At 38.7% G+C, this 23,554-nt stretch overlaps 1 protein-coding gene and 1 pseudogene across 14 annotated transcripts in view; one reads left to right on the forward strand and one right to left on the reverse strand.

The window, feature by feature from the left end:
- Window positions 1-23,554, reverse strand: part of Mettl15 (methyltransferase 15, mitochondrial 12S rRNA N4-cytidine) — a 177,532-nt gene that overhangs the window by 79,530 nt on the left and 74,448 nt on the right. For 12 of the 14 annotated variants that reach the window (XM_006234687.5, XM_008762086.3, XM_017591566.3 and 9 more), the window contains one exon: window positions 12,189-12,325. The exons of 1 other annotated variant lie outside the window; for it this stretch is intronic. In XM_006234687.5, coding sequence (XP_006234749.1) covers window positions 12,189-12,325 — 137 coding nt within the window. Of the gene's footprint in view, window positions 1-1,539; window positions 5,206-12,188; window positions 12,326-23,554 lie in introns of those variants that run through there. One more of the 14 variants, XM_063283311.1, reaches the window with a different exon arrangement.
- Window positions 8,159-9,662, forward strand: Grb7-ps1 (growth factor receptor bound protein 7, pseudogene 1; annotated as a pseudogene).

The raw sequence follows: 23,554 nt of genomic DNA on the forward strand, positions 1-23,554 counted from the left end.
GACTGAAGAAAAACCTGGGATAAAAAACAAAGATTAAAAGAATACTGGCTGCAGCAGCAGACTGTTGAGCTCCTAAGCATAAATTTGAGATTTTAGTTCTATTTTGCCCACAGTGCTCAGGATCAAGCTCAAGGTCTTGAGCCTGCATGGAAAAAAGACTACCACTTAGAGGCATTCTCTAGCCCACAATTTATGCTTTTAATTCCAACATAAAAAAAAGTTTGATGTATGAGGATAAATCTTCCTTACTTTAAACTGGAAGTGGAGTATTAATTCTCCATCCCATACAGTCATATGGTGATCCATTGAAATAGCTGAGTTTGATGAATATTTGGCATATTATTCTTCTAGCTATTGCTTTACAGCCTAATTCATATCAAACATGTAACCCGAGAGTCTTATACAGACAAAGTTAATTAAATGTCACTGTTTTAAAAAGCACATGTTTTCACTCTCCAGTGTGTTTGGACAATGCATAGCTCAATGCAGCAAGTCTGTATCTTAGGTAGACCATAACGACTAAACTTACCTAGGAGGTACACGAATGCAGAGATAGCTATTACTAGATGTGCTGGGATTGGGGAAGAAAAGCATCAATGTTCAGATAGATTTAATGCCGCGTACTGAGAAGGATTACTGACAGAATGAGATCTGTAAGAATGAGCCCCAAACAACAAGTATTACAGGAAGAGAAAAAAGGAACCAGTTAAGGTGTCTGGTTATGTGGTTCAGGAGGAAAGAAAGACATTGAATTCAGATATAAAGGAAGGAGGATGTGGTCCACAGTGTCACAAGGCCTTGGACTTTACGTAAGATGGAGTAAGGAAAAAGACTACGAAGTCTGACATTTCCACAGTGATTAAGCCAGATGTGAGTTCCTGATATAATATAGTTAGATGCTTACTTAGAAATAAGGATTAAGTTTGATTAACACTCTAATTAACTGGATACATTTAGATAAACTTTCTAAGCTTAGGATACCTTTTTTGACGATTTTTTCCCAGTGCTGTGGATCTGCTACATTAATAAGGGGGAAAAATAGGTCAAGCCCTGTTAGGTATTCAGAATGTGGGTGGAAATACTTCGACAAGTTTTTTGGGGAATGCCTCTAAAATGAAAATTACTGTTGAGATTTTAGGAGAAAAAAAGATAAATATTCTCTTAGTAGCAATATCTCTTACAAATAAACCCTCTCATACTCACTGAAAAGGTTAGAAAGCTTTCTGAATTGTACCAATTAACTAATATCATTGCAAAGTTTTAGTGCATAAAATACAATTGAGTCTATACAATACATATAACATAATGGCATGAATATAACTGTTAAAATTATGCTAAAAGACAGCAATTGTTTAATTGAAATGAACTTTATAAATTCCTTTAGAAATACTAATATATTTAATTACTTAATGACAATAAAGTATCATATGATACCGACTTGATTTTATTTCAAATAAATGGTTAATTTATTTGAGTTTGAAATGCTAAATTTTATTGTTTGTGAACTTTGTAAAATATAACATATAAGTATAAATTTTCTTTATAATATGACCTAGATATCTTTTGTAATATACATACATACATGTATACATACATACAGATATTATAACCAAAATTATCCATTAAAAGAAAACTCAAGTCAAAATAGCAGTGATAACCAATTTCTCTAAACTAAAAGTTGGTGGAATGGATCAGAGTTTGGGATCTGTGGAAAGCAGGCTATCCATAAAGAAAGCTTAGAAAAACTATTAGGATTTCACAATGGATGAAATCTGCTGTATAAAATATTATTTCAATATTAATTTAATTCAATCAGTTACATTTTAATTGATAAATAGTATCTCAGTATTGCATATTTTACTTTTACAATGAAGTGTTTGTAATACATCATAAAAAAGGGCTCATTTTCATAAACATATATTACAAAGGGTTGTTCCTTGATTATAATGTTCAGCCAGCTTTGTAATATACTCAGCACATTTCCTTAACACCTAATACTTTTTGACCCTAAAGCTTGTTACCCTCTTGTAAACACTTACTTAATATCTGTATTCCTGATGGAGTAAAAGGGATTATGTTGATCTTTTTATCTAGGAGAAACCCCAAAAGATGGTTTAAATACGTGCCCCAAAATACAGTTGAATGATGGAACTAAGGACGTAACGGGGAAAATGAGAATACACCTTCCAAACATAATTTAAGCTTAGCTTTATAATAGCTATGGGACTATCCACGTGGAGATCCACACTCCCTGTCTTACGGAAGTTTATTCATGTATTAGATAATGAACTCTCTTTGTACTATGAAGATCTGATCTTGGGCTTGTGAACATTCCTCAAGCCAAGAAGATGACCTCATACACAGCCGGCAGTAAAATGGACACTGAATTGTGTGTAGAACATACGTTATGCTCTCTTGGGGGTGGGGAGGAACCACAATACTAAACTATATAATTCTATTCGGCAGCTGTTGGTTTCAGTTTTATTTTAAATATCAGGCAAAAATGGGAGTAGAAAGAACAGGAGGATAGCACATATAATTAGAACACACTCAATTTAATTTAATCAAACTATGATGTTAGAGAAAATATAACTATTGTTTTCATTCTTTTAATAGCTTTGAAGTAAAAACGTAAAGAGTTCTACTAAAATTTTCTCGTATGTAATAAAATATGACTCCAAATATATACTGTTTACCCAAGATAAAATGAAGTCTTTCTAGGTATAGCCAGTGTTATAACGAGCAAGCTGCTGCTATTCTAATCTTCTACCATATGGGAATGTTCACATGACGTAGGCAATGAAAATGGATTATCTCAATTTGGTGAGGAGGTAATTCATTTTCTCATAGTTATCATAATATAAATATAATTTGCATTTCAAATATCCATGTTAAATTCCATGAATCAGATTTCCAAACTTTTAAGCCAAATATTCTATGAGTAAATCTATAACAGTAATTGCGAGCCAGTAGAGAGGAATTATACTGTAAATCTGCAGCGACATTTGTATTTGTTAGAAAATAAAAACCCAATTCATTTGCAGTAAGCAACGCCTCTCCTCCCGTGTTAGTAACGAGCTAATAATCGTCTCTGAATGCTGTACAGAACAGCAGTGAGTCAGGAAGTAGCCTTGCAAAGTTATAGGCTAAAAGAAAAGCCTTAAACATTCTTCAGTGAGGCAGATATATATCTGTAAAGTCAGCAGCATGTACAGATAGAAGAAAAGAGTCAGAGAACAGGAGACTCATAGGAAGTGACTTCTTTCTGTCTTTTTCATGCTTTAAAGACCTTTTAAAATTAGTTTTTAAGGATAGAATTAAAATAATGTGTTTTATTAGGACATTTTTATGCATATGTTATTCTTTTGCTAATGCCCTGGAAGCCTTCTTACTGCCCTATCCAAACAGTTTCTCTTCTGTGTTATGCGCGCGCGCGCGCACACACACACACACACACACACACACACACACACACACACGCACGCACACACGCGCGCGCGCGTGCACAATGAGCTGTTCTGTGCACAAGGCAAGAATAATGTAGAAACAATAACCAAAAATATCAGAAATAGAGAAAAATACTTCTAAATATCATCTGGAAGCAGAAGCACAAAGGGCTCTGGTTAGCCAAACTGATCTCAAGATAACGGAGAACTATAGAAGATGTCACCACAGACACCTACCTCAAATTATACCAATCATAGTGATAGAAACAGTAAAGTGTTAGTACAAAACAGGCACATAGTCCAGGGGCAGAAAACTCAATGTGCTATCTCTTGTCCACAAAACCCTCACACACAGGCAGAGTGGGAAGTAATGGGGGAACGTGCTGGGAGTAGGGCGGGTCCAATGTATAAGGTGATGGTGCTACAGTACTCTCAAAGAGATATGTGATGAGTGCTAATCCCTCCAGATAAAATCTAAGAAATGATTCCCCTCAACTCCTTACGGTAAACCAGTAAGATTTCGTTAGGGGTTTCCCCACGTATAAGAATATGAGGAGTTATTTTTAGGAGATTGGGTGATCTCAAACCCCACGAAATCCCAACTCTAGCATAAGTGACAGTTGTTAAATGCTGCATAGAGTGGAACACTCTACTCTCCCAAGACTCCATGTAGTGGGCAGAATTATTGTGTAGTAGAAAAGGGAGGGGGGCAGAAGGGAGCAAGTAGCTGCAGTCAGGTAAAGAACTAAGCAGTCCTGCCCAGTTCAAGGGTAATTACCAACAGACGTGACCTATGGTGGTTCTTGTGAGTCATAACAAATTCAAGAGAGTAAGAGCTGTAGCATATCTACAGTGTGTGTGTAAATGCTGTAATCAATTAGTTTTAAAAACTCAGAAAAAAAGACAATGATATAATTTAGTGGAGTCATACATGAAATTGTAAAAATAAAAATAAATAAATAAATAAATAAATAAATAAATAAAAACCTCTGACTGGCCAGGGTGCTCTGTGAAAGCGCTATAGAGTTAAATAAGCTGGAAAGACAGCGATGTGTTTTAGAAAAGGCAAGCTGTAGCTCTGATCAGGCCAGTTACTAGTAAGGACATACCCTCTGCTCAGAGGAGCCTCCTACTGTGTCATATACAGTCCAAGAGGCAAAGACGAAGGCTGTGGTCTTAAAGAAGCTGGACAGAAGCTTTCCTTAAACTTTTGTAAGAGTACAAAACCCATTCAAAGGGCTCTACGGTCACGGCTTAATCACCTCAGAAAGGATCACAGCCATGGCAGAGATGGCTTGAAGGTTAAAAGCACTGTTGTTCTTCCAGGAGAGCTGGATTTGAGCAGTGTCCAGTGCTCACGAATATCTGCAACTCCAGTTTCAGGGCATCCAATACCGTCCTCTTGGGTACTACTCACACATACAGTGAACAGACACACAGGTAGGCCAAACACCCACATCTGAAACAAAAAGCAGTCTCCTCCCATAACAGTATTCTGTGCACCATAAATAAGAGGGACACAAATATTTAGGACCAAAAGAAGATGAAGAAATATCTTAAATTTAAAAAGGAAAGTGAGCCCAAGGCAAATAGACTTGCCTGGAATCGCCGAAAGCTACAATGACATCAGGCAGGCGCAGCACATGAGTAGAGGTCTTCACTGTGGATTGCGGCCACAGCTAAAGCACAGTCTGGATTCGCTCCCTTTGCCTCTCCTTTCCTGATAGTACTATGCAGACAGAAGCCGGCTGTCAAGGAACTAATATAGACATGATATAAATATAAGTTATCTTCCAGGGGTAGAAATCACTAGGAGGAAAGATAACAGAAGGTAAGATGGCAAATGGAAACAATATAGCCACCTTGGAGAAGTTCAACATGTGGGTTCATCTGGAAAGCTAGAAAAAGAATTTCATTATATATATATAGATATGGAAAACTCCTGAGCATAGCTATTAACAATTCTCCAAGCTACTATGAAAATTACACTTCAGAAACAAAGTTAAGTATTTCCTATGTCATATACAATACGTATTTTGAGTATAGTGGTGACATTAGATCTTCTTTCTTTGATATCCCATCCCACACTGCACCATGTGTCCTTTTCTCATAATATCTCTATTTTACCTTATTTCAAAATACACAAAATACAAAACAAGTTAAGGGATGTCAGTGTTCCAGGTACTCAAATTCTTGAGGTAAACTGGCCTTTCCAGGCAAAAGGATATCAGAATGTGTATAATGCAATCAGTTTCTGCTTTATTTACACCTTAATAATCACTAGATAACAGGACTATGATGAGTATTGTTTTTCTACGTCCTGAGATAGTTTCTGGGAATATGAACATGGGTTAGATAAGCTTCTGTCTTTGGTGAACAAGAGTAGAAAATTTGTTCCCTCTCCTATCTCAGTGCTGGGCACACAGTCTGGCTCAAAGGGTCAGTCCAGAGATTACCAAGTCTCAGATTCTTTGCAAATTTAACAGTATTAGGCTTAGGTTCTACCTCACAGAGTGGACCTTAAATCCAATAAAGAAGTGGTTGTCTACCCCCACATTTGTGACACCGTTGCACCAGTATACCTTGCAGGGATGCAAGGTATCTTGTAGGTTGCAGACTTTGTAGCTAAGTAATACTGATGATTGATGGTTCCCTTTCTCCCCAGGCAGCGTGCAAGACACTTTCTAGTACCATGAAGGCCATTCTGTAGGTGTTTAGCATCAGTACTCTCTTCAGCAATAGGGCCTTAGCATCACGTTGTAGAAAGCAACGAATTGTCTTGACAAAAGCCTCTGATGCTTGGAGGACTACATGGGACATCTTTGGCAAAAGATTCAACAAGGTGTAATACATTTCTGGCACTAGAGGTTTTACTTGGTGGCACAAAATGTCTACTTTAGGCATATATCCCTATTGTAGTGTGACTCAATTTAGATTCCCTTCTTTTATGCATATATCTTAGGAATCTTCAACAATATCAGGTTCCATACAGTTTTTCAAAGGCTCCATAGTGTTGATTAGTTGTTATTCACTATAATTTATCCAGTATGAAATTATTTTTGTGAAAATAAAATACCTGAACTCTGGTTTAAAAATCCCAAGCCTTGAGAAATATGCTTATTTTATAAGCATGTATTATACTAAAGAGTCAGGAAATTTTCCAAGTTCTGGGAGCTATAAAGAAATTAATACATATAGCTTCTGTCTAAGCTTACATTGTAAGGTAAAATAGATGAGAATCAGATAATTTCATAAATATTTAACTGTGGTTGTGATCATGACTATTAATAAGCACAGTGTGCTCTAAGGTAATACAATATCAGTATTACTCTAGTCTAAAACATCTGTGATGATTTCCAGAGGAAATGAATTCCAGGCATGACCAGATGAGTGTTATCTTGGTAAAGGGAGGAAGACTGTTAGAACAGAAGAGAATGTTTATAAGTAGTGAGAACAGAATATTCAAAGATCCTTAACAGCAAAGCGAATAGCACAGGGATAAGAACTATATAAAACAAGCCATCAGAATAGACAGAAGAGACACATTAATGAGTTAAATCATGCATGACCATGTTCAAGATTTTGAACTTAAGAGCAATGAAAAGGCACCAAAGTATTTAAAGCAGGGATATATTTTAATAACATTTGCATTTGATTGCAACTGTGTATGCTGTGTAAAGCTAATGGAGGGAAAAATTGGAAAGGAGTCGGAACAGTTAGGAATTATCATTGTCTGGCAGATATTATCATGGGTGATGGTTAAACTTAATGACTCAGTGTTACTGAGAAGCGTGTAAATTAGTGAAATACGTCTGGGTACAGTGTATTGACTAATGGGAATGAACCTGACCTGAATGTGGTGAGTCCCATCCTATAGCCCAGGGCCAACTAGAATACCCAAAGGAAGGGGTTTTTTAGGTAGTTTGGGCTTCTCTTTTTCTGCTTCCTTAGCAACAATGATCTGAGCCTGTAATGCAAAACCAGATGCTCCTGTCTTGGCTTTGCTCAAGAACATAAATAAATTATTTCTAGACATTGTCATTAGGTTGAAACTGTCCAAGAAGCAGCCTGAAGCCATGAATTTAAAACGTCTTTTTTTAACTTCCTTCACAAATTTGACAACTATTGAATAACAGTACCTCAACAAAAAGAGAAGGTAAGTATCAAATATCTATGGGAAAGATGATATATACTGGATAATTTTGAATAGATTGTATCATATAGATAAATTCTCCAATTACATGGCTATTGAGGAAACTTTTTAAATTACTGAAAGAAATAAATGCCTACCATTCAAAAATCTGCTTTAAAATTATAAACCAATAATGGAATGGCATGATTTTTATTTCCCTCTTCAATCACCTCTATATTTTTGAACTTCATATACGGAACACATATTGTTCCTCAAGGCATTAAAAAGAATCCTAGTAAGGGATCTCCACCCCTCCTCCCGCGCTTCCTCTCCAGGGCCCCTCTCAGGCTCTGCCCTCACCTGGCCAAGATAATTTTAGTTTCTCTAGGCTGGAATCTGGATAAGCAAGGCTTGCACCATATTCTCCTACCTCAACATCGAAAGGCGGGATAACCCTCCTACTACCTGTAGAGAAGAGAGAGAGGATTTGAAATCAAATTCAAGGGTCTGGGATCTCTAGACAGAGCCAGACTTTGGGCCCTGGTGTCCGACTCCTTCTGCTGGAGTTCCTCCAGGTGCCATGGAACTGGATCTAAGCCTGTCTCATCTCAGCTGCTACCCAGATATGTGCCCAACCCCTGGGACTCCTCCTGGGACTCCACCATGATAATGCTCTGGGATGTGAAGTGGTTGCAGCCTTAGCCCACCCTGGGTGTCAGGAAACTTGTAGGAGTTTCAGGCAACCTCTTTACCCTCCATTCCCAACCCCTTCCCTGAGCTCTGTAGCCCACCTTCACAGAAACCCATTCTTGCTGGTTCCTCCAGTGTGAGGGGTTTGCTTACTCGAGACTCCAGCTGACTCTATGTGGTGAAGGTGTACAGTGAAGATGGGAGTTGCCAGTCTGTGGAGGTGGCAGCGGGCGCCACGGCTCTCCATGTGTGAGATGCTGGTGCAGCGAGCTCACTCCCTGAGTGATGAGAACTGGGGCCTGGTGGAATGCCACCCCAATTTGGCATTGGAGCAGAGTTTGGAGGACAATGAGTTTGTGGTGGAAGTGCTGAGGCCTGGCCTGTGGGTGGAGACAGCCGCTTCCATAAAAGCTTCGCCAAGTGTGAACTGTTCAAGAGCCCTCCACACACCCTGTTCCCAGAAAAGATGGTCTCCAGCTGTCTGGATACACAAACAGGCATATCCCATGAAGACCTCTTCCAGAACTTCCTGAATGCTAGCAGCTTCCCTGAGATCCAGGGCTTCCTGAAGCTGGGAGTCAGGTCGAAAGCTTTGGAAATGATTCTTCTGCTTTCTGTGTTGAACTGGCCTCTATTACTCTACCAAGGGCACCTCCGAGGACCCGAGACACCTACAGAATGTGGCAGATGTAAATGAGTCCAATGTATATGTGGTGACCCACAGCCGCAAAGTGTATGGAATGCCTACTGACTTCAGCTTTTGTATCAAGCCCAACAAGCTTCAAAATGACCACAAGGGGCTCTTCAAGCATGGGTTACAGCTATAAAAGAATTATCAGCAGGTCTAGTCTCTTTACCTGTGCCTGTCCTATTTGGGGTCTCCACCCTCGAGGAACATCTCACATAATACCCTAGTGGTTATAGACTCTCTGGCCATGCTGGGCGTGTCATTGGGTACACCCGGAAAGCTCTGAGTGCTGCCATCTAGGAGGCCCAGGCCTAGAGGAAGAAGACAAACCACCATCTCAGTCTGCCCACCCCATACTCTGGCTCGAGCCTCAGTGCAGCCATCCATCGCACCCAGTCCTGGTTTCATGGACGAATCTCCCAGGAGGACAGCCAGCGGCTAACTGAACGGCAGGTCCTGGTGGATGGTGTGTTCCTGATCAGAGCGAGTCGGCAGAACCCACAGGGCTTTGTTGTTTCTGTGTCATCTGCACAAAGTCAAGCATTATCTCATTTTGCCAAGCAAAGATGAAGGCTGCCTTTACTTCAGCATGGATGACAGTCAGACCCATTTCACAGACCTGCTGCAGCTGGTGTAATTCCACCAGCAGGACCGAGGCATCCTGCCCTGTTTGCAGCACCACTCCTGTGCTCGTGTGGCCCTCTGAAGCCACTCAAGCTATTCAGCCATGGGGTTTCCTACCACCCTTCTGTTCAGTGGACTCGGTGCAGATGGGTGGGATGGTAAACAGATGAAGAGCTCCCTCCACTTTTTCCCCATTTTTTACCCCCCTCAGGCAATAAAACATCCCCCAACTCTGTCCATCCCTGACTCCTGTCCCCAAGGGAGGCATTGTATTCCTGTCTCCTTGGTAGAGCTCCTGAGGCATTGTTCCAGTGAGGGGCATTAAGAGAGGAGTAGGGGCAGCCCAGGTGGTCTCATGCCCCATCCACACTCTATACAGAGTGAGAGGCCAGTTGATGTGCTCTATGTATACTAGTGACAATAAAGATTATTTTTGACACACCTATGGAAAAATAAATAAATAAAAAGAATCCTATATGTTTTTAAATTACCTTCAACATCTATCTTCCAGTAAGCTAAGCCTAAACTGAGTGCCCTGCTGCTCCAATTTAAATGTGTTTCCTCAGCCGACTCTGGAGTTAGTGGGGAAGTCTAGCTTTCTAACAGCAGGTAATCTAACATCGCCTTTTCTGAAAGTTAAAATTGGTTACCAGAAAACTCACAAATCGCATGAATTGTTTAGTTTTCAGAGATAATGCTGGTTTCTAGCTTAGTTTTGACAAAGTGGAGAATACGAAATTTTTCAGAAGTGCAAAGTGTTTTAAAATGAGAGCAACATAATTACGTAAAGAGAAGCAACGATAGTTATATCTTCAAAAGATGTTCATGTTAAAATGACAATTTATTCTGCTGTATGATTTAACACAAATTGTGATTACTTGTTTCAAGAAGATAATATGACATTCCATTAAACCAAACATCCAAACAGACAATATTCTTAGAAGTGACTTCCTCTCAAAAATGTATTACCTCTGTACTGTGGCACACAAATGCACATACACAGAAATGAATAAATAAATGTAAATGAAAATTATTTCCCTTATATTCTTTTATTTTGGACACTTTTAATAAAAGAGCTAGCTGAGTAATATTTCTTTGAAACATTTATATGTCTAACACTAACAGTTTCCAAATCGACAAGTAGAAGTTATTCTGCTTGGTAAAATAAAGTCTATATAAAACACACACATCTATGTTACACTGCAGAAACAGAGAATGGCTCGTATGGCTGGAACACATTCTCCTACCATTTAGAAGAAAATGGAAACTGAGATCAAGCTGATGGACTTTCAGAGGAAGTACATTCCTGACCACTTCACTGAGAGAGGGAAACTTCCTCTTTAGATCTGCAAAGTCAGTGAGCAGAAGCAGAGGGAAGGACTGCCGTCCTGACCCCCACCACAGGGCTCTCTCCATTCTTAGACTCTGGATAAACTTCCCATGCTATACTGGGCTGTTTTGCCAAAGATAACATTTTATTGTTCAATAGCTGTAACTAATAACAAGTTGACATAAAGTCACATTCCAGTCAGTTTTCCTTATTCCAGATGCTAAGCATGAGAGAAAAAAAGTCCCCAATTCCTGAAAATAGCACTTAAACTCAGAATCAGTAACCTCAGCTCCAGGACACTTCGTCTTCCATAATAAAGTGCTATAAATACCATACTATACAGATAGTACTATACGATTCACTTTTTCTAAAAGGATGAGTGTTCCTTAAACCAAGTGTGTGTGTTTGTGTGTGTGTGTGTGTGTGTGTGTGTGTGTGTGTGTGTGCTGTGTGTGTGTGTGTGTATGTGTGTGTTTATGCACACGCTCAGGCCCCAACACATGCTTGTTCAAGTGAGTGTACATGCCGTGGCACTCCATGGGGAGATTAGAGTTCTACAGACAACATGGTACTTGGTTCTGCCCTTCCATCACGTGGGGGTTGAACTCAACTAGTCAGGCTTGGAGGCGTGCACACTTACCTGATGAGCAATCCCTGTGGTCCTATTTATTTATTTTAAAGGTGGCAGAGTAAGAGCCAACTAGCTCTAGCAAAACAATAAACCACTCTATATGTGGATTACAGGAAGAATTCAGAAAACCCAGCTGTATTATTGTGAGATACACTATAAGATCTCATACTTTATTCTTTTAAACCTATAAAAAGTAAGTACTAAGCTTTTGCATTGTATTGAGTTGTATAATATTTTGACAATATCTTGCCCAGGAAGCCTTGAGTTTCTAGGCTCAAGAATAAGATCAACTGGCTTCAGTTTGGTGAGTAGTACATGCTAGATGCTAACATCACTAAATACAGCTAAAAACAGTGAATTTCTAACAATATGTCAATTGTCAAAATATTTTTGTAGAAAATTTCCACATATGGTTAATTTTGTATACTGGAGTCATTTTTTTTTTGTATTTTAATTCCACAGATTAGAAAGGATCCCTGCATTAAGTGGCACTGAAACCACTCTTCACATAATTCTTTCTTTTGCAGGGATGAGAGTGAGCAGTAAAATAGCCAGTAGGAAAAACAGACCAACATCCAAGAGAAAGAAGACTGGGAGCTAAGCCAACGTGGCCAACCCCAGCAGCAGTATTAAACAGCGATACTCACGGGTACATTTCTGAAAGCCGCTCAGCCAGAGTGAAAGCCACGGGGTCGCGGTCTAAGGCATAGACAGTAACATCTGGTTCCTTCTGCAGAATGGCTTTGCTGTGTCCTCCTGAGCCAAACGTCATATCTAGAAAAACCTTACCAACACAGAAAAGGAGAATTTCTCCTTAGCATGTACACAGCATTGTTTCAACTACTTTAATTTGCAGAAGCAGAAAATTATAAAGATAAGAACAAACATAAAAACAGTTATTGGCTGCCTAATTTTTTTTTCAGACACACACATACGAGAGAGAGAGAGAGAGAGAGAGAGAGAGAGAGAGAGAGAGAGAGAGAGAAACCTGATTGATTATAATATCAGGAAATAATGCACTGCATGTACTGGAAAACGAAGTCGCATTAATATTTCACCATGAGGTCAAATTGGTCACACAGTTGTGATATTTCTGTGCTTCACAGATAGCTGAAAGCTGGAATTATTTCTAAAAACTTCTCACCATTGGAGATGACTTAAAATTAGTGTATCTCACTTCATAATGATTTCATTTAACTACTTTAAATAAAATCTAGACATAGTCATACAGGTGGGAATGAGAAGGAATGTTCCTAGAAATAGTCACAGAACAAATATACATACATACATGTGTGTGTGTGCATGTGTGTGTATAATCTGAAAAAAATTAGCAATCACAAGACCAAAAAGAAAGGAATTAAAGGCTTTATATTTCTAAACACCTGAGACAAATTCCAAGCTTGCCGTGAAATTCAGTGCAAGTGTTTAAAGTAGGTATGGATGTTTGGAAAAAAAAAATCTCCAAAGCAACACAATTCAAGAACCTTTAAATTTTCCAGTATTTAAAAGCAAGAAGGATAAGAGTCACAAGAAATAGTATACAGACTGAGCGGGTTCTATTTATGCATATAAATATGTATGTAACAGTAATTAATGAAAATAAGGAAGCTTGGAATTTGAAAGAGAACAAGGAGAGGTATATGTGAGGGTTTGGAGGGAAAAAGAGGGAATGATTTAATCAGTCTAATTTTTTACAAATTTTAATTATTTTATTTATTTACGTTCCAGTCATTCCCCCTTCCCTGCCCCCCTCCCAAGTCCCCCAGTTCCTCACTCCATTCCTCCTCCCCCGTGCCTCCAAGAAGGTGCTCCTCCTCCTCACCAGGCATCCCTCTTTCCTGGAACCTCAAGTTCCTCCAAGATTAAACACATCTTTACCTACTGTGGCCAGACCAGGCAGTCCTCTGCTGTACCTGTGCCAGGGGCTTCAGACCTGCCCCTGTATGCTCCTGATTGCTGACTCTGTCTCTGGGGACTTCCTGGGGTCCGGGTTAGTTGAGACTACTAGTCTTCCTAGGAGGTCGCTCTCCCCTTCAGCCTCTTCAATCTGTCCTATAATTCAACCATAGGGGTCCCTGACTTCAGTCCACTAGTTGACTGTAAATACCTGCATCTGTCTCAGTCAGCTGCCGGTAGGGCCTCTTGGAGGACAGCCATGCCAGGCTTCCCTTTGTAAGCACATCATATCATCAATAATAGGGTCAGGTCTTGGTGCCCAGGCAAGAGATGGATCCCAACTTGGGCAGGTCATTGGACCAACTTTCCCTAAGTCTCTTCTCCATTTTTGTCACTGCAATTCTTTTAGATAGGAAGAATTATGGTTCAGAAATGTAGACTATGGTTTATTAACCTTGTCCTTCCACTTGAGGCCCTGGTTATCTACTGGAGATGAGCTCTGAATTTTCTCTATCCAATATTGGGCATTTTGGTTAAGATCATCCCCACTGAATCCTGAGAGTCCCTCACCTCCCAGGTCTCTGGTACTTTCTAAAGGGTCTCCCTACCCCATGGCTGCTCATTTCCATTTATTCTCCTGACTTTCTGGGCTTCACTCTGTTCCCCTGCACCCCACACCATGCCTGATTCTGTTCCCCTTTTTCCTTGCCCCTTCCCTCTTCCATCCAGGTCCCTCTCCCCCTCTGCCCCCTGTAATTGCCTTCTTCCCCTTCTAAGTGGGATTGAAGCATCCTCACTTGTGTCTTTCTGCTTCTTACCTTCCATCTGTCGGTGGCACGCTTGGTTTTCTGGGTTTTTGCTTGTTTGTTTGTTGTTGTTGTTGTTGTTGTTGTTTTGCTAATATGCACTTATTAGTGAGTATATACCTTTTGAGCGTGAGTTACCTCACTCAGGATAATATTTTTAGTTCCATCCATTTACCTGTAAAATTCATGATGTCTTTGTTTTTAATAACTGAATAGCATTCCATTGTGTAATAAACCACATCTCCTGTATTCATTCTTTGGTTGAGGGACACTGTTACAAGCTTCTAACTATTACAAATAAAACTGCTATGGAGGAGCACATGTTCTTATGGTATGATGAGGCATCTTTTGGATATATGGTCAAGAGTTGTATCGCTCGGTCCTCAGGTAGAACTATTTTCAATTTTCTGAGAAATCACCAGATTGATTTCCAGAGTGGTTATACCAGTTTGCAATTCCACCAGCAGTGGAGTAGTGCTCCTCTTTCTCCACATCCTTGTCAAGATGTGCTGTCACTTGTGTTTTTGATCTTAGCCTTCTGACTAGTGTAAGGTAGAATTTCAGGGTTGTTTTGATTGCATTTCCCTGATGACTATGGACTTAGAACATTTCTTTAATTGCTTCTCAACCATTTGAGATCCTTTTGTTGTGATTTCTCTGTTTAGCTCTATACCCTTATTTCTCAATTGCGTTGTTTGAGTTTTTGGAGGTTACTTCTTGAAAATGTGGTTCATTTACACTTTGAAATACTACTCAGCGATTAAATACAAGGACACCATGAAATTTGCAGTCAAAGGGATGGAACTAGAAAATATCATTCTGAGTGAGGTAACCCAGACCCAAAAGGGCATGCATGGTATGTACTCATTTATAAGTGGGTACTAGCCATAAATTCCAGGATACCCATGCTACAGTGAAAAGTCCCAAAGAAGCTATAAAAACAAGGAGCAGCCAAGCGAGGACCCTTGACTCTCACTCATCTGGCAAACAAAACAGTCACTAAGGCAGATGGAGGGAGAGAAGTGTGTGTGAGAGGACAGGGGAAGGGGAATGGAAGGGGTGGGGACCAGGTCTGGGTTGAGCCAAAAGAGAGGGCCAGGAGAATTAATGGAAACTTGCAATGGGGGAGGCTCCCAAGCTTCTATAGGGATGACTCTAGTTGAGACTCCTTAAAGTAGGGAACATGGAGCCTCAAGTGCCCACCTGCTATAGCCATGCAGGAGTCCCAGGGGACACCATCTCACTCACAAAACCTTCTCACCAAAATTTGACCTGCTTAGTAGAAGTGTAGGGCAAAGGTGGAAAAAACAGACAATTGATTCATTTAAAAAAAAAAAAGCTCTTTGATGATTGTCCTTCCCCATCTCTTTTGGTTCATTTTGGTTGAAAGTCTATTTTATTAGCTCTTAGGTTGGGTACTCTAGCTTACTTCTTGGGTCTTTTGGGCGTTCCCACTTGCTCAGAGAAGAAGGGGAGGAGGGATAGGGGATGGATTGTGAAAGATAGTGAATAGAAGGAGAGCAGAGAGTGGGTTAAAAAGTGAATAAATAAAAACTAAAATTAAATGAAAACAAAACCTAATGACAAAAAGAGAGAGAACTCCTTAAGAATATTAATAATGTATAGTCTGTTACATTGTTTAATTCTATAATATGATTTATTTCTTAGTTGGCAATCTTCACATTTAAGATGAGAAAATAATTATATTTTACTTTGGGTTAACTAGTTTTAATGTAATATAATTAAATAATATTTTATCTTTACAATCATCTAAAAATCAAAAAATTATACTGTTCTACTTATTTCCTTCACAATGAACTACCTGAATCCCAGTTCAGACCTGATTTGGACAGAGGAAGAACAAATTACAGAGCAAACAGTGATGTATGTAACTGACTAATCTAATCCTTCAACTTATGAGGAGACAGAAATCAAGAAGGAAGTTGGTTGAGGACGATGCTTCCACTAAATCAATCATTTTGTGATCTTTCTATTTCATCCCGTAATACTTCCTATGAAAATTACATGATATCATGAAATGAAAATTTGTTCTTTGAAAGTTTTATATTCTTAACATAAGCACAGGCCTAAGTATGAGCTTTGCTCCGTATGTCTCCACCACACTTAAAAGCATCCATTGTTCAACCATTTCACATCACGCGGTGCCTTCTTATGAAGATAAGCTGACTGGTCATACTACACAAATAAAGCACATGCTCTGTAGGATACCTGGTACACATACAACTTGCTCCTTGTCACACACCCTGATCAGGACAACCTTACTCACAGGTTATAGCTTTAAGGATGAACTGTGAAATGTAAAAGTAGTAACAAAAATTAAAATGATACATGTAAATCAAAGAACCATGGGTGGATAAAGCTAATAATAATACATAATTTTAATTCCATGCTCATAAAAATGTTTGACTTCCTGACTCTACTTAGCCCTACAATTGCATGCTTGCCATGTTTGGAAGTTTCTAAGATATAAAGTGATAGAGATCACTGTACCTGAAATCATCAACAAAGACTCAAAAATTGATAACTTTGTATCCTTTCAATATAGCAGTTCAAATTATTAAAAGCTTTTAAATTTCACATGGGAAAATCCACTGCTAAAATTGGACATGAGAAAATTTTTAGCCACAAACAGCATGAGGACAGATCTCCCAGTTACATTTTCCTAATGTTCATTAGTCATTTCCAATCTGTGCAAGACTTTAATAGTAAGTTACCATCTGAATTTGGAAACAATATGGCCTGACTTCATAAGATTTCTTCATAAGAGTTTTTTTCCTGGCAGTTTTTAATTTTGACTTTTTAAAAGAAATAACATGCTTTAAAAATATTTACAGTTAAATTTCACTTGTCAACAATAAATTCCATCCTGGATTACTGAAATACATAAACAACATACTTAACCTTAGGGATTTTTAGGAAATAGTTAACATATGTTCATTCATAATCTATACATTCATTGAGTTTTCTGTACTGATATTGCTATAGAAGACAATATAAATGCTGTGTATGAGCACTCTAGTTTGATGTGGTGATTTGAGTATGCTTATAAGTAACTGTAACATCAATAAAATATCTACAATACCTACAATATAAGAAAGGAAAAAAGGAGATGAGAAATGAACAATCCTCAGGTATATTCCAGATGTTTTGCTATTTCCTGCAACTTAATCCTTCCTTTATCCATATGGTAGTTAGCACTGTGAACCAGACAACTTATGGAAAATGTTGAAAAGGTGGTATCATGTCAAATTGTGCTATTCTTGACATACCAGGGCAAAGAATTTATATCATTTTAGGTAAAAAGTGAAGGTCTTTGAACATTACTCTTTTCAGTGATAGTGGGGGAAAACTCACAGTCCTGTGCATGGTAGGCAGTATCAAATGATTTTTGAAGTATAAACTCTTCCTGAATAATTGTTAGGAGCCAGTAGCATTAAATGGATACAAGAATATAAGAAATAGTGGCTAAGAGGCCTCAATAAATAGAATACTGAGATAGCTGCCGGCAAGAAGATGCTGAATGGGATGAAGGAAGGAATGTTTATAGCAAGAATAGTACAAAGTGTATGTTACATTTGTTGAATGGGTATTTCATGTCGAAAACAACCAGAAACACTTCATCTTTGTTATATAGTCCTTGATAAGTAAGCATAAACACATATGGAACCAAATAATTATCAAACTCTGGGATACCTTAATTAGCAATACTATACAGAGGACAAAAAGGGAAGTTAATAAAGGGTTAAGTAAATTGTCTAATCATCGTGAATGTCAGATACATATTGCAAAATAGTTTTGTTTCCTGAACCCATACTATGATCTACTTTGCTTTTATATCAATAGAATAGACTAATTGGACGTGGTCGGTGGAACAATTAGAGCTATAGCAACTGGTCCTAAAGCATGGCATCTGGGTAATAACGAGTTACAGAAACCACACATTACAAAATTACACAGTCACCTCTCACTGCATACTACAGAACATGCTCTGTGAATAGGACTAATAGTTTTCTGTCTTGAATTGAGCATAGCTATCACTACTCCAAAGAGCCCCTTGCAAGATTGGCCAACTGACATGCCCTGCTGGAAAGATCTCACCAGACCCATGACCCACAAAAGGCAGAGCAACAAACGGCTGTGTACTTGAAAAATTCATGTCATTTTTATAAATCCTAAAAATTTCTCATCAAACAGAAAAGTATAACAAGATCACTTCAGCAAACACAACTTCAAGGCATAATTAGGGCAGAGGCAGAAAGGAGATGAACGTTTCTTTTGAGAGGGAGGTGTGTTTATGTGGGCGTGCTTGGCCAGGCATGGAGCTGTGTAGGCAGAGGTCAACTTTGGGTGTTTTCCTCTATCATTCCCTGTCTCAGTTCCTGAGGCAAGGTCTCTCAGAAGCCTAGAACTTACTGTTTTGAGTAGAATGACAGGGTAGGCAGCCCCTAGAACACATGCATCTCCAAGCCACATAATGACTGGAGACACAGGGAGGTGCACTATGGCCAGGCTTTCATATGCCTGCTACAATATTTGTCCTGAAGGCCTCATGCTATGGCATTTGTCCTGAAGGCCTCATGCTTTTGCTACAAGCACTTTACCCACTGAGCCATATCTTCAACCAAGACAAGTGTTTTTTTTTTTTTTTTCTCTATTCCCTCCATATAGCTCTTCATACCTTGAGCTAAGCATGATAACATGGATTTGTATTCCCAGTAGCTAGGACTTGGCACACTGATAGAGGGATATCTTCAGTCCCAGATATAGCTAGCAAGGACTAAATAACAAAACCATGACTCGAGTTTAAAAATAAAAATGGTAATGGAAAAACGTTTTTTGCACCAGAAGAAAGAAAATGTAAAGTATGAGAAGACGCAGGTACGTTGGACCATGGTCATGATGTCCTAAACCCGGGCAACCCCTCAGACATCATACCTCATGCGTTGGCTGTGGCATGTTTTGCAGGATGGATACTGCCAATGAAACAGCTACTCTCAATTCCTGTACGAAACTTTTAGGCATTTAATCAAGAGTCTGGGGTAATAACAGCTGATTACACCGTTACACTTTGGTCTAGCAAATAAAGCTCCATGTCAATCTAGATTTGAAGAAGCCTTCATTGCTTCTGCAGGATGTGGTGTGTGGTCCAATCACATACATGATGACTTTTCACCTTACTAAACGAGACATAGATTAATCATGATGTCTAGGAATAGTCTCATTAACCTTGTCTCTTTATGTTCCCCTATACGGTTGCAATAGAGGACACCTAAAGGCCAACCTCGGAACTTAAGCTGTACAATAAAGAGATTCACAAACTTTCCAGCCAAACCAACAGCCTTCATATGGTAAATACCTTAAAAAGGGACCATGATGGCAAGAAAATCATCAATCTTGTTGATCCAACGCCAAACCTTGCCAACTGGGTCCATTGGATATTTTTTCTTTTTCTTTTTCTTTTTTTCTTTCTTTTTTTTTTGTCTGTTCTTGTGCTACACTCTTGGAATTATATTATACCAACAGTCTCAGTTTTATATTTTTCAGATGCTACCTCATGAGCCAAGGCTACATGCTGTAATTAAATGACTATCATGTGTTCGTCTGGATCTTTACCATTGCTTAAATTTTAAGCTGGCCTCTTAAATCAACCCTCCTGTGACACACTCTGCAGAACCCTCCTACATAGTTCCATTTGCCAGTTCAAAGCAGTTAGAGAAGTTGACTCCTCCAGCCCCTTAAGAGCACACTTAGTGTGGCCCCTGAGAGGGGAAGGAGTAGGAGTTAAACAGACTCCTAATAGGTACACATGTAAGAATACACAGAGCTAGATAATAAAGTCGGAAGTTTCAGCTTCATCTCTACCCTGCTAACCTGGGGCAATGGTCTGCAAGGCGTTTTCTCCAGCTAGTAGAGCCCTGCTGCTAGAGAACCAATTTGACAAGTTTAAGGCTGGATCAATGTTTGCCTCAAAGTTCTGGGCCTAATCAGTCTTGCTGCTTTTGTCAAACTGACAGCCATAAATTAGAGTTGCTCAAACACCTTTGAATCCCCAGTCCTTGAGCAGAAACTGGTTTTGCTTGTTGAATACCCTCTCATTTATAGAGACAGGCGCTCTCTCTCTCTCTCTCTCTCTCTCTCTCTCTCTCTCTCTCTCTCCCTCCCTCCCTCCCTCCCTCCCTCTCCCTCTCTCCATTTCTTACCTTTACATGTGTATTCCTTAACTTTAGTGAAAGATCCTTTTTACTGGCAGTTGAATATGTATGTATGTACATATATTTCTATAACATCTTTTATAACATCTGTGTAAATCTAAACTTTTGGTGTTGTAAACTTGAAGCAATTAAGTGATGGCACTTCTGAGGGAATATTTTGAAAAAAATACTAAAAAACAAAATCTATTGCCATAATAGTTCAATAGTGCATGTATTATTAAAGAAGTCTGACTTCTAACAGTACTAAAAATTTTTATAATTATATTTTAAATATAAAATACATTATATTTTAAATATGTTACATTATAATTATATTTTAAGATATAATTATACTTTAAAAGACTTCATAATTTAAAAAATCCTCAATGCATGTGAAAATGCAAAATTAAATATACACACACTAGAAAGTAGTCTCAGGAAATACTGTGGCCCTGGGGGTGAATCCGTATTCATCGGCAACATACACTATAGAGGAGACTCTTAGATGTAGTTGGTGAGAAATGAGCTTTCTGAAAGATTATTCGAACATTCTGATAAAAATAATGTGTGTGATTAATTCCAGAGCAGCTGACCATGATGCTAAGGTACCTTTGCTTGGTAAGTTACTTCTTCTCTTCCTTCCCTTTCCCCCAATGCTAGTTACAAACCTAGAGCTCAGTACCCCTCTTTATCATGGGCCTACTTTGTCAAGTAAGCTGCTTCTTACCTTTTCCATTCTCCTCACCACCACCCACATCCCACCTAGGTCCAGATTGGTGCCTGCATCTTTTGTTTTTTCTGATGAAGGGATGAGATGTGAGCTGTTATACACAGCTTGGGCAGAGCCCGGAGCATTTCCTTCTGTTTTAACTAGGCCCAGGCCTAGGACTGGAAGCTTCTAGCCTCCTTAAAATTTAATCTTCCAACCTGTCTAATTCATTCCAGCTTCTCTCAGCTTCTAACTGAATTGCTCTCTTTGGCCTCATTCTAACTTTGTCAATATGTTCTAATCATCTGGTTCTTTCTCAATCACTGGCTTGCTCTGTCTTCACCTGTGTCTTCCTTGTTCTCTCTGCAACCAGTTTCTGTATAACTATTCCACACAAAAAACAAATACCACATGCTTTTCTCTCCCACTGCCTTTACATTGCCCCTTCCTTTGCTGTTCTTGTGTGAGATGGGGTTATCCTCCCTGACTCATTCTGTCAAATCATTCTCTGATTCCTCACTTTTTCCTACCAAATCCCTTGATTCATTACTGTCTTTGATGTTCCCTGTAGTATCTGCCTACTAAGTACTTACATAGCTTTATTTGTAACTCTCATGCAGGCTTATATGAAAGAATAAAAACCTCTCAGAAGAATATGAAAGTTACAGTACAAACAAAACAGATAGCGTCTCTTCTTTTTCCACCTTATCAGGGGTGTTATTGTCAGAGTAATGACTCACACTGTACAAGCTCCCCAAGCATTTGATCTGGTACCTTCAACTGTTCCCTACTTACAAATGAACATCTATTTACCGTAACAAAGTATATATTTGGCCAACTTTCAGAATGTCTTCTTTAGCAATATATAGCAAGCCAATAGACAACATCAAATTAAATAGAGATAAACTTAAAGCATTTCCACTAAAATCAGGACCCAGACATGGCTGCCTTCTCTCCCCCTATCTCTTCAATATAGTACTTGAAGTTCTGGCTAGAGCAACAAGAAACTAAAGGAGATGAAGAGGATACAAATTGGAAAAGAATAAGTTAAAGTATTACTATCTGAAGATGATATGATAGTATGCATAAGTGACCCCCAAAATTCTACCTGACAATTCCTAAAACTGATAAACACCTTCAAGAAAGTGGCTGGATACAAAACTAACTGGAAGAAATCAACAGTCCTACTCCACACAATCAATAAACAAGCTGAGAAAGTTATAGAAATAGTACCATTCACAATGGCCAAAAATAACGCAAAATACATTGGTGTAATTCTAACCAAGAAAGCGAAAGACAAGAACTTCAAGTCATTCATTGAATCAGTTGGATTAATATAGTTAAAATGGCCATCTTGTCAAAAGCAATCTACAGATTCAATGCAATTCCCATCAAAATTCCAACACAATTCTTTACAGATCTTGAAAGAACAATGCTCAACTTCATATGTGAAAAAAAATTCAGGAAAGTCAAACAATTCTGAACAATAAAAGAACTTCTGGAGATATCACCAGGCCTGACTTAAAGCTGGATTGCAGAGCAATAGTAATAAAAACTGCCTGGCATGGGTATAGAAACAGGCAGGTGTATCAATGGAATCTAATCAAAGACCCAGAAATAAACACACATACCTATGATCACTTGATTTTTGACAAAAAAAAAAAAAGCCAAATTTATACAATGGAACTAGGAGAACATTTTCAACAAATGGTATTGGTTTAACTGGATGTGTGCATGTAAAAGAATGGAAATAGATCCATAGTTATCACCTCGAACAAAAGTCAAGTCCAAATGACTCAACATAAAACCAGACACTCTGAATCTAATTAAAGAGAAAGTGAGAAAAAACCCTGAACACATTGGTATCTGAGAAAATTTCCAGAACAGAACACCAATCACTCAGGCACTAAGGTCAAGAATTAATAAACGGGACCTCATGAAAACTGAAAAACTTCTATAAGGCAAAGGACACTGTCAATAGGTCAGAACAGCAGACTACAAACTGTGGAAAAAATCTTCACTAACCCTTCATCTATAAGAGGGTTAATATCCAAAATATATTAAAACTCAAGAAGGTAGACTCCTAAAAAACAAATAACCCAATCAAAAAATAGGTGATAGAACTAAACAGAGAATTCTCAACAGAAGAATCTTGAACAGCTGAAAAGCACTTAAAGAAATATTTAACATCCTTAGTCATCAGGGAAATGCAAATCAAAATAATCCTCAGATTCTACTTTAGAACAATCAAAATAACTAAGATCAAAAACTCAAGGAATAGCACATATTGGCAAGGATATGGAGAAAGAGGAACACTCCTCTATTGCTGGTGGGATTGCAAACTGGTACAACCACTCTGGAAATCAGTCTGGAGGTTCCTCAGAAAATTG

The sequence above is a fragment of the Rattus norvegicus genome, chromosome 3, assembly GCF_036323735.1.
Source record: "Rattus norvegicus strain BN/NHsdMcwi chromosome 3, GRCr8, whole genome shotgun sequence".
Taxonomy (NCBI): domain Eukaryota; kingdom Metazoa; phylum Chordata; class Mammalia; order Rodentia; family Muridae; genus Rattus; species Rattus norvegicus.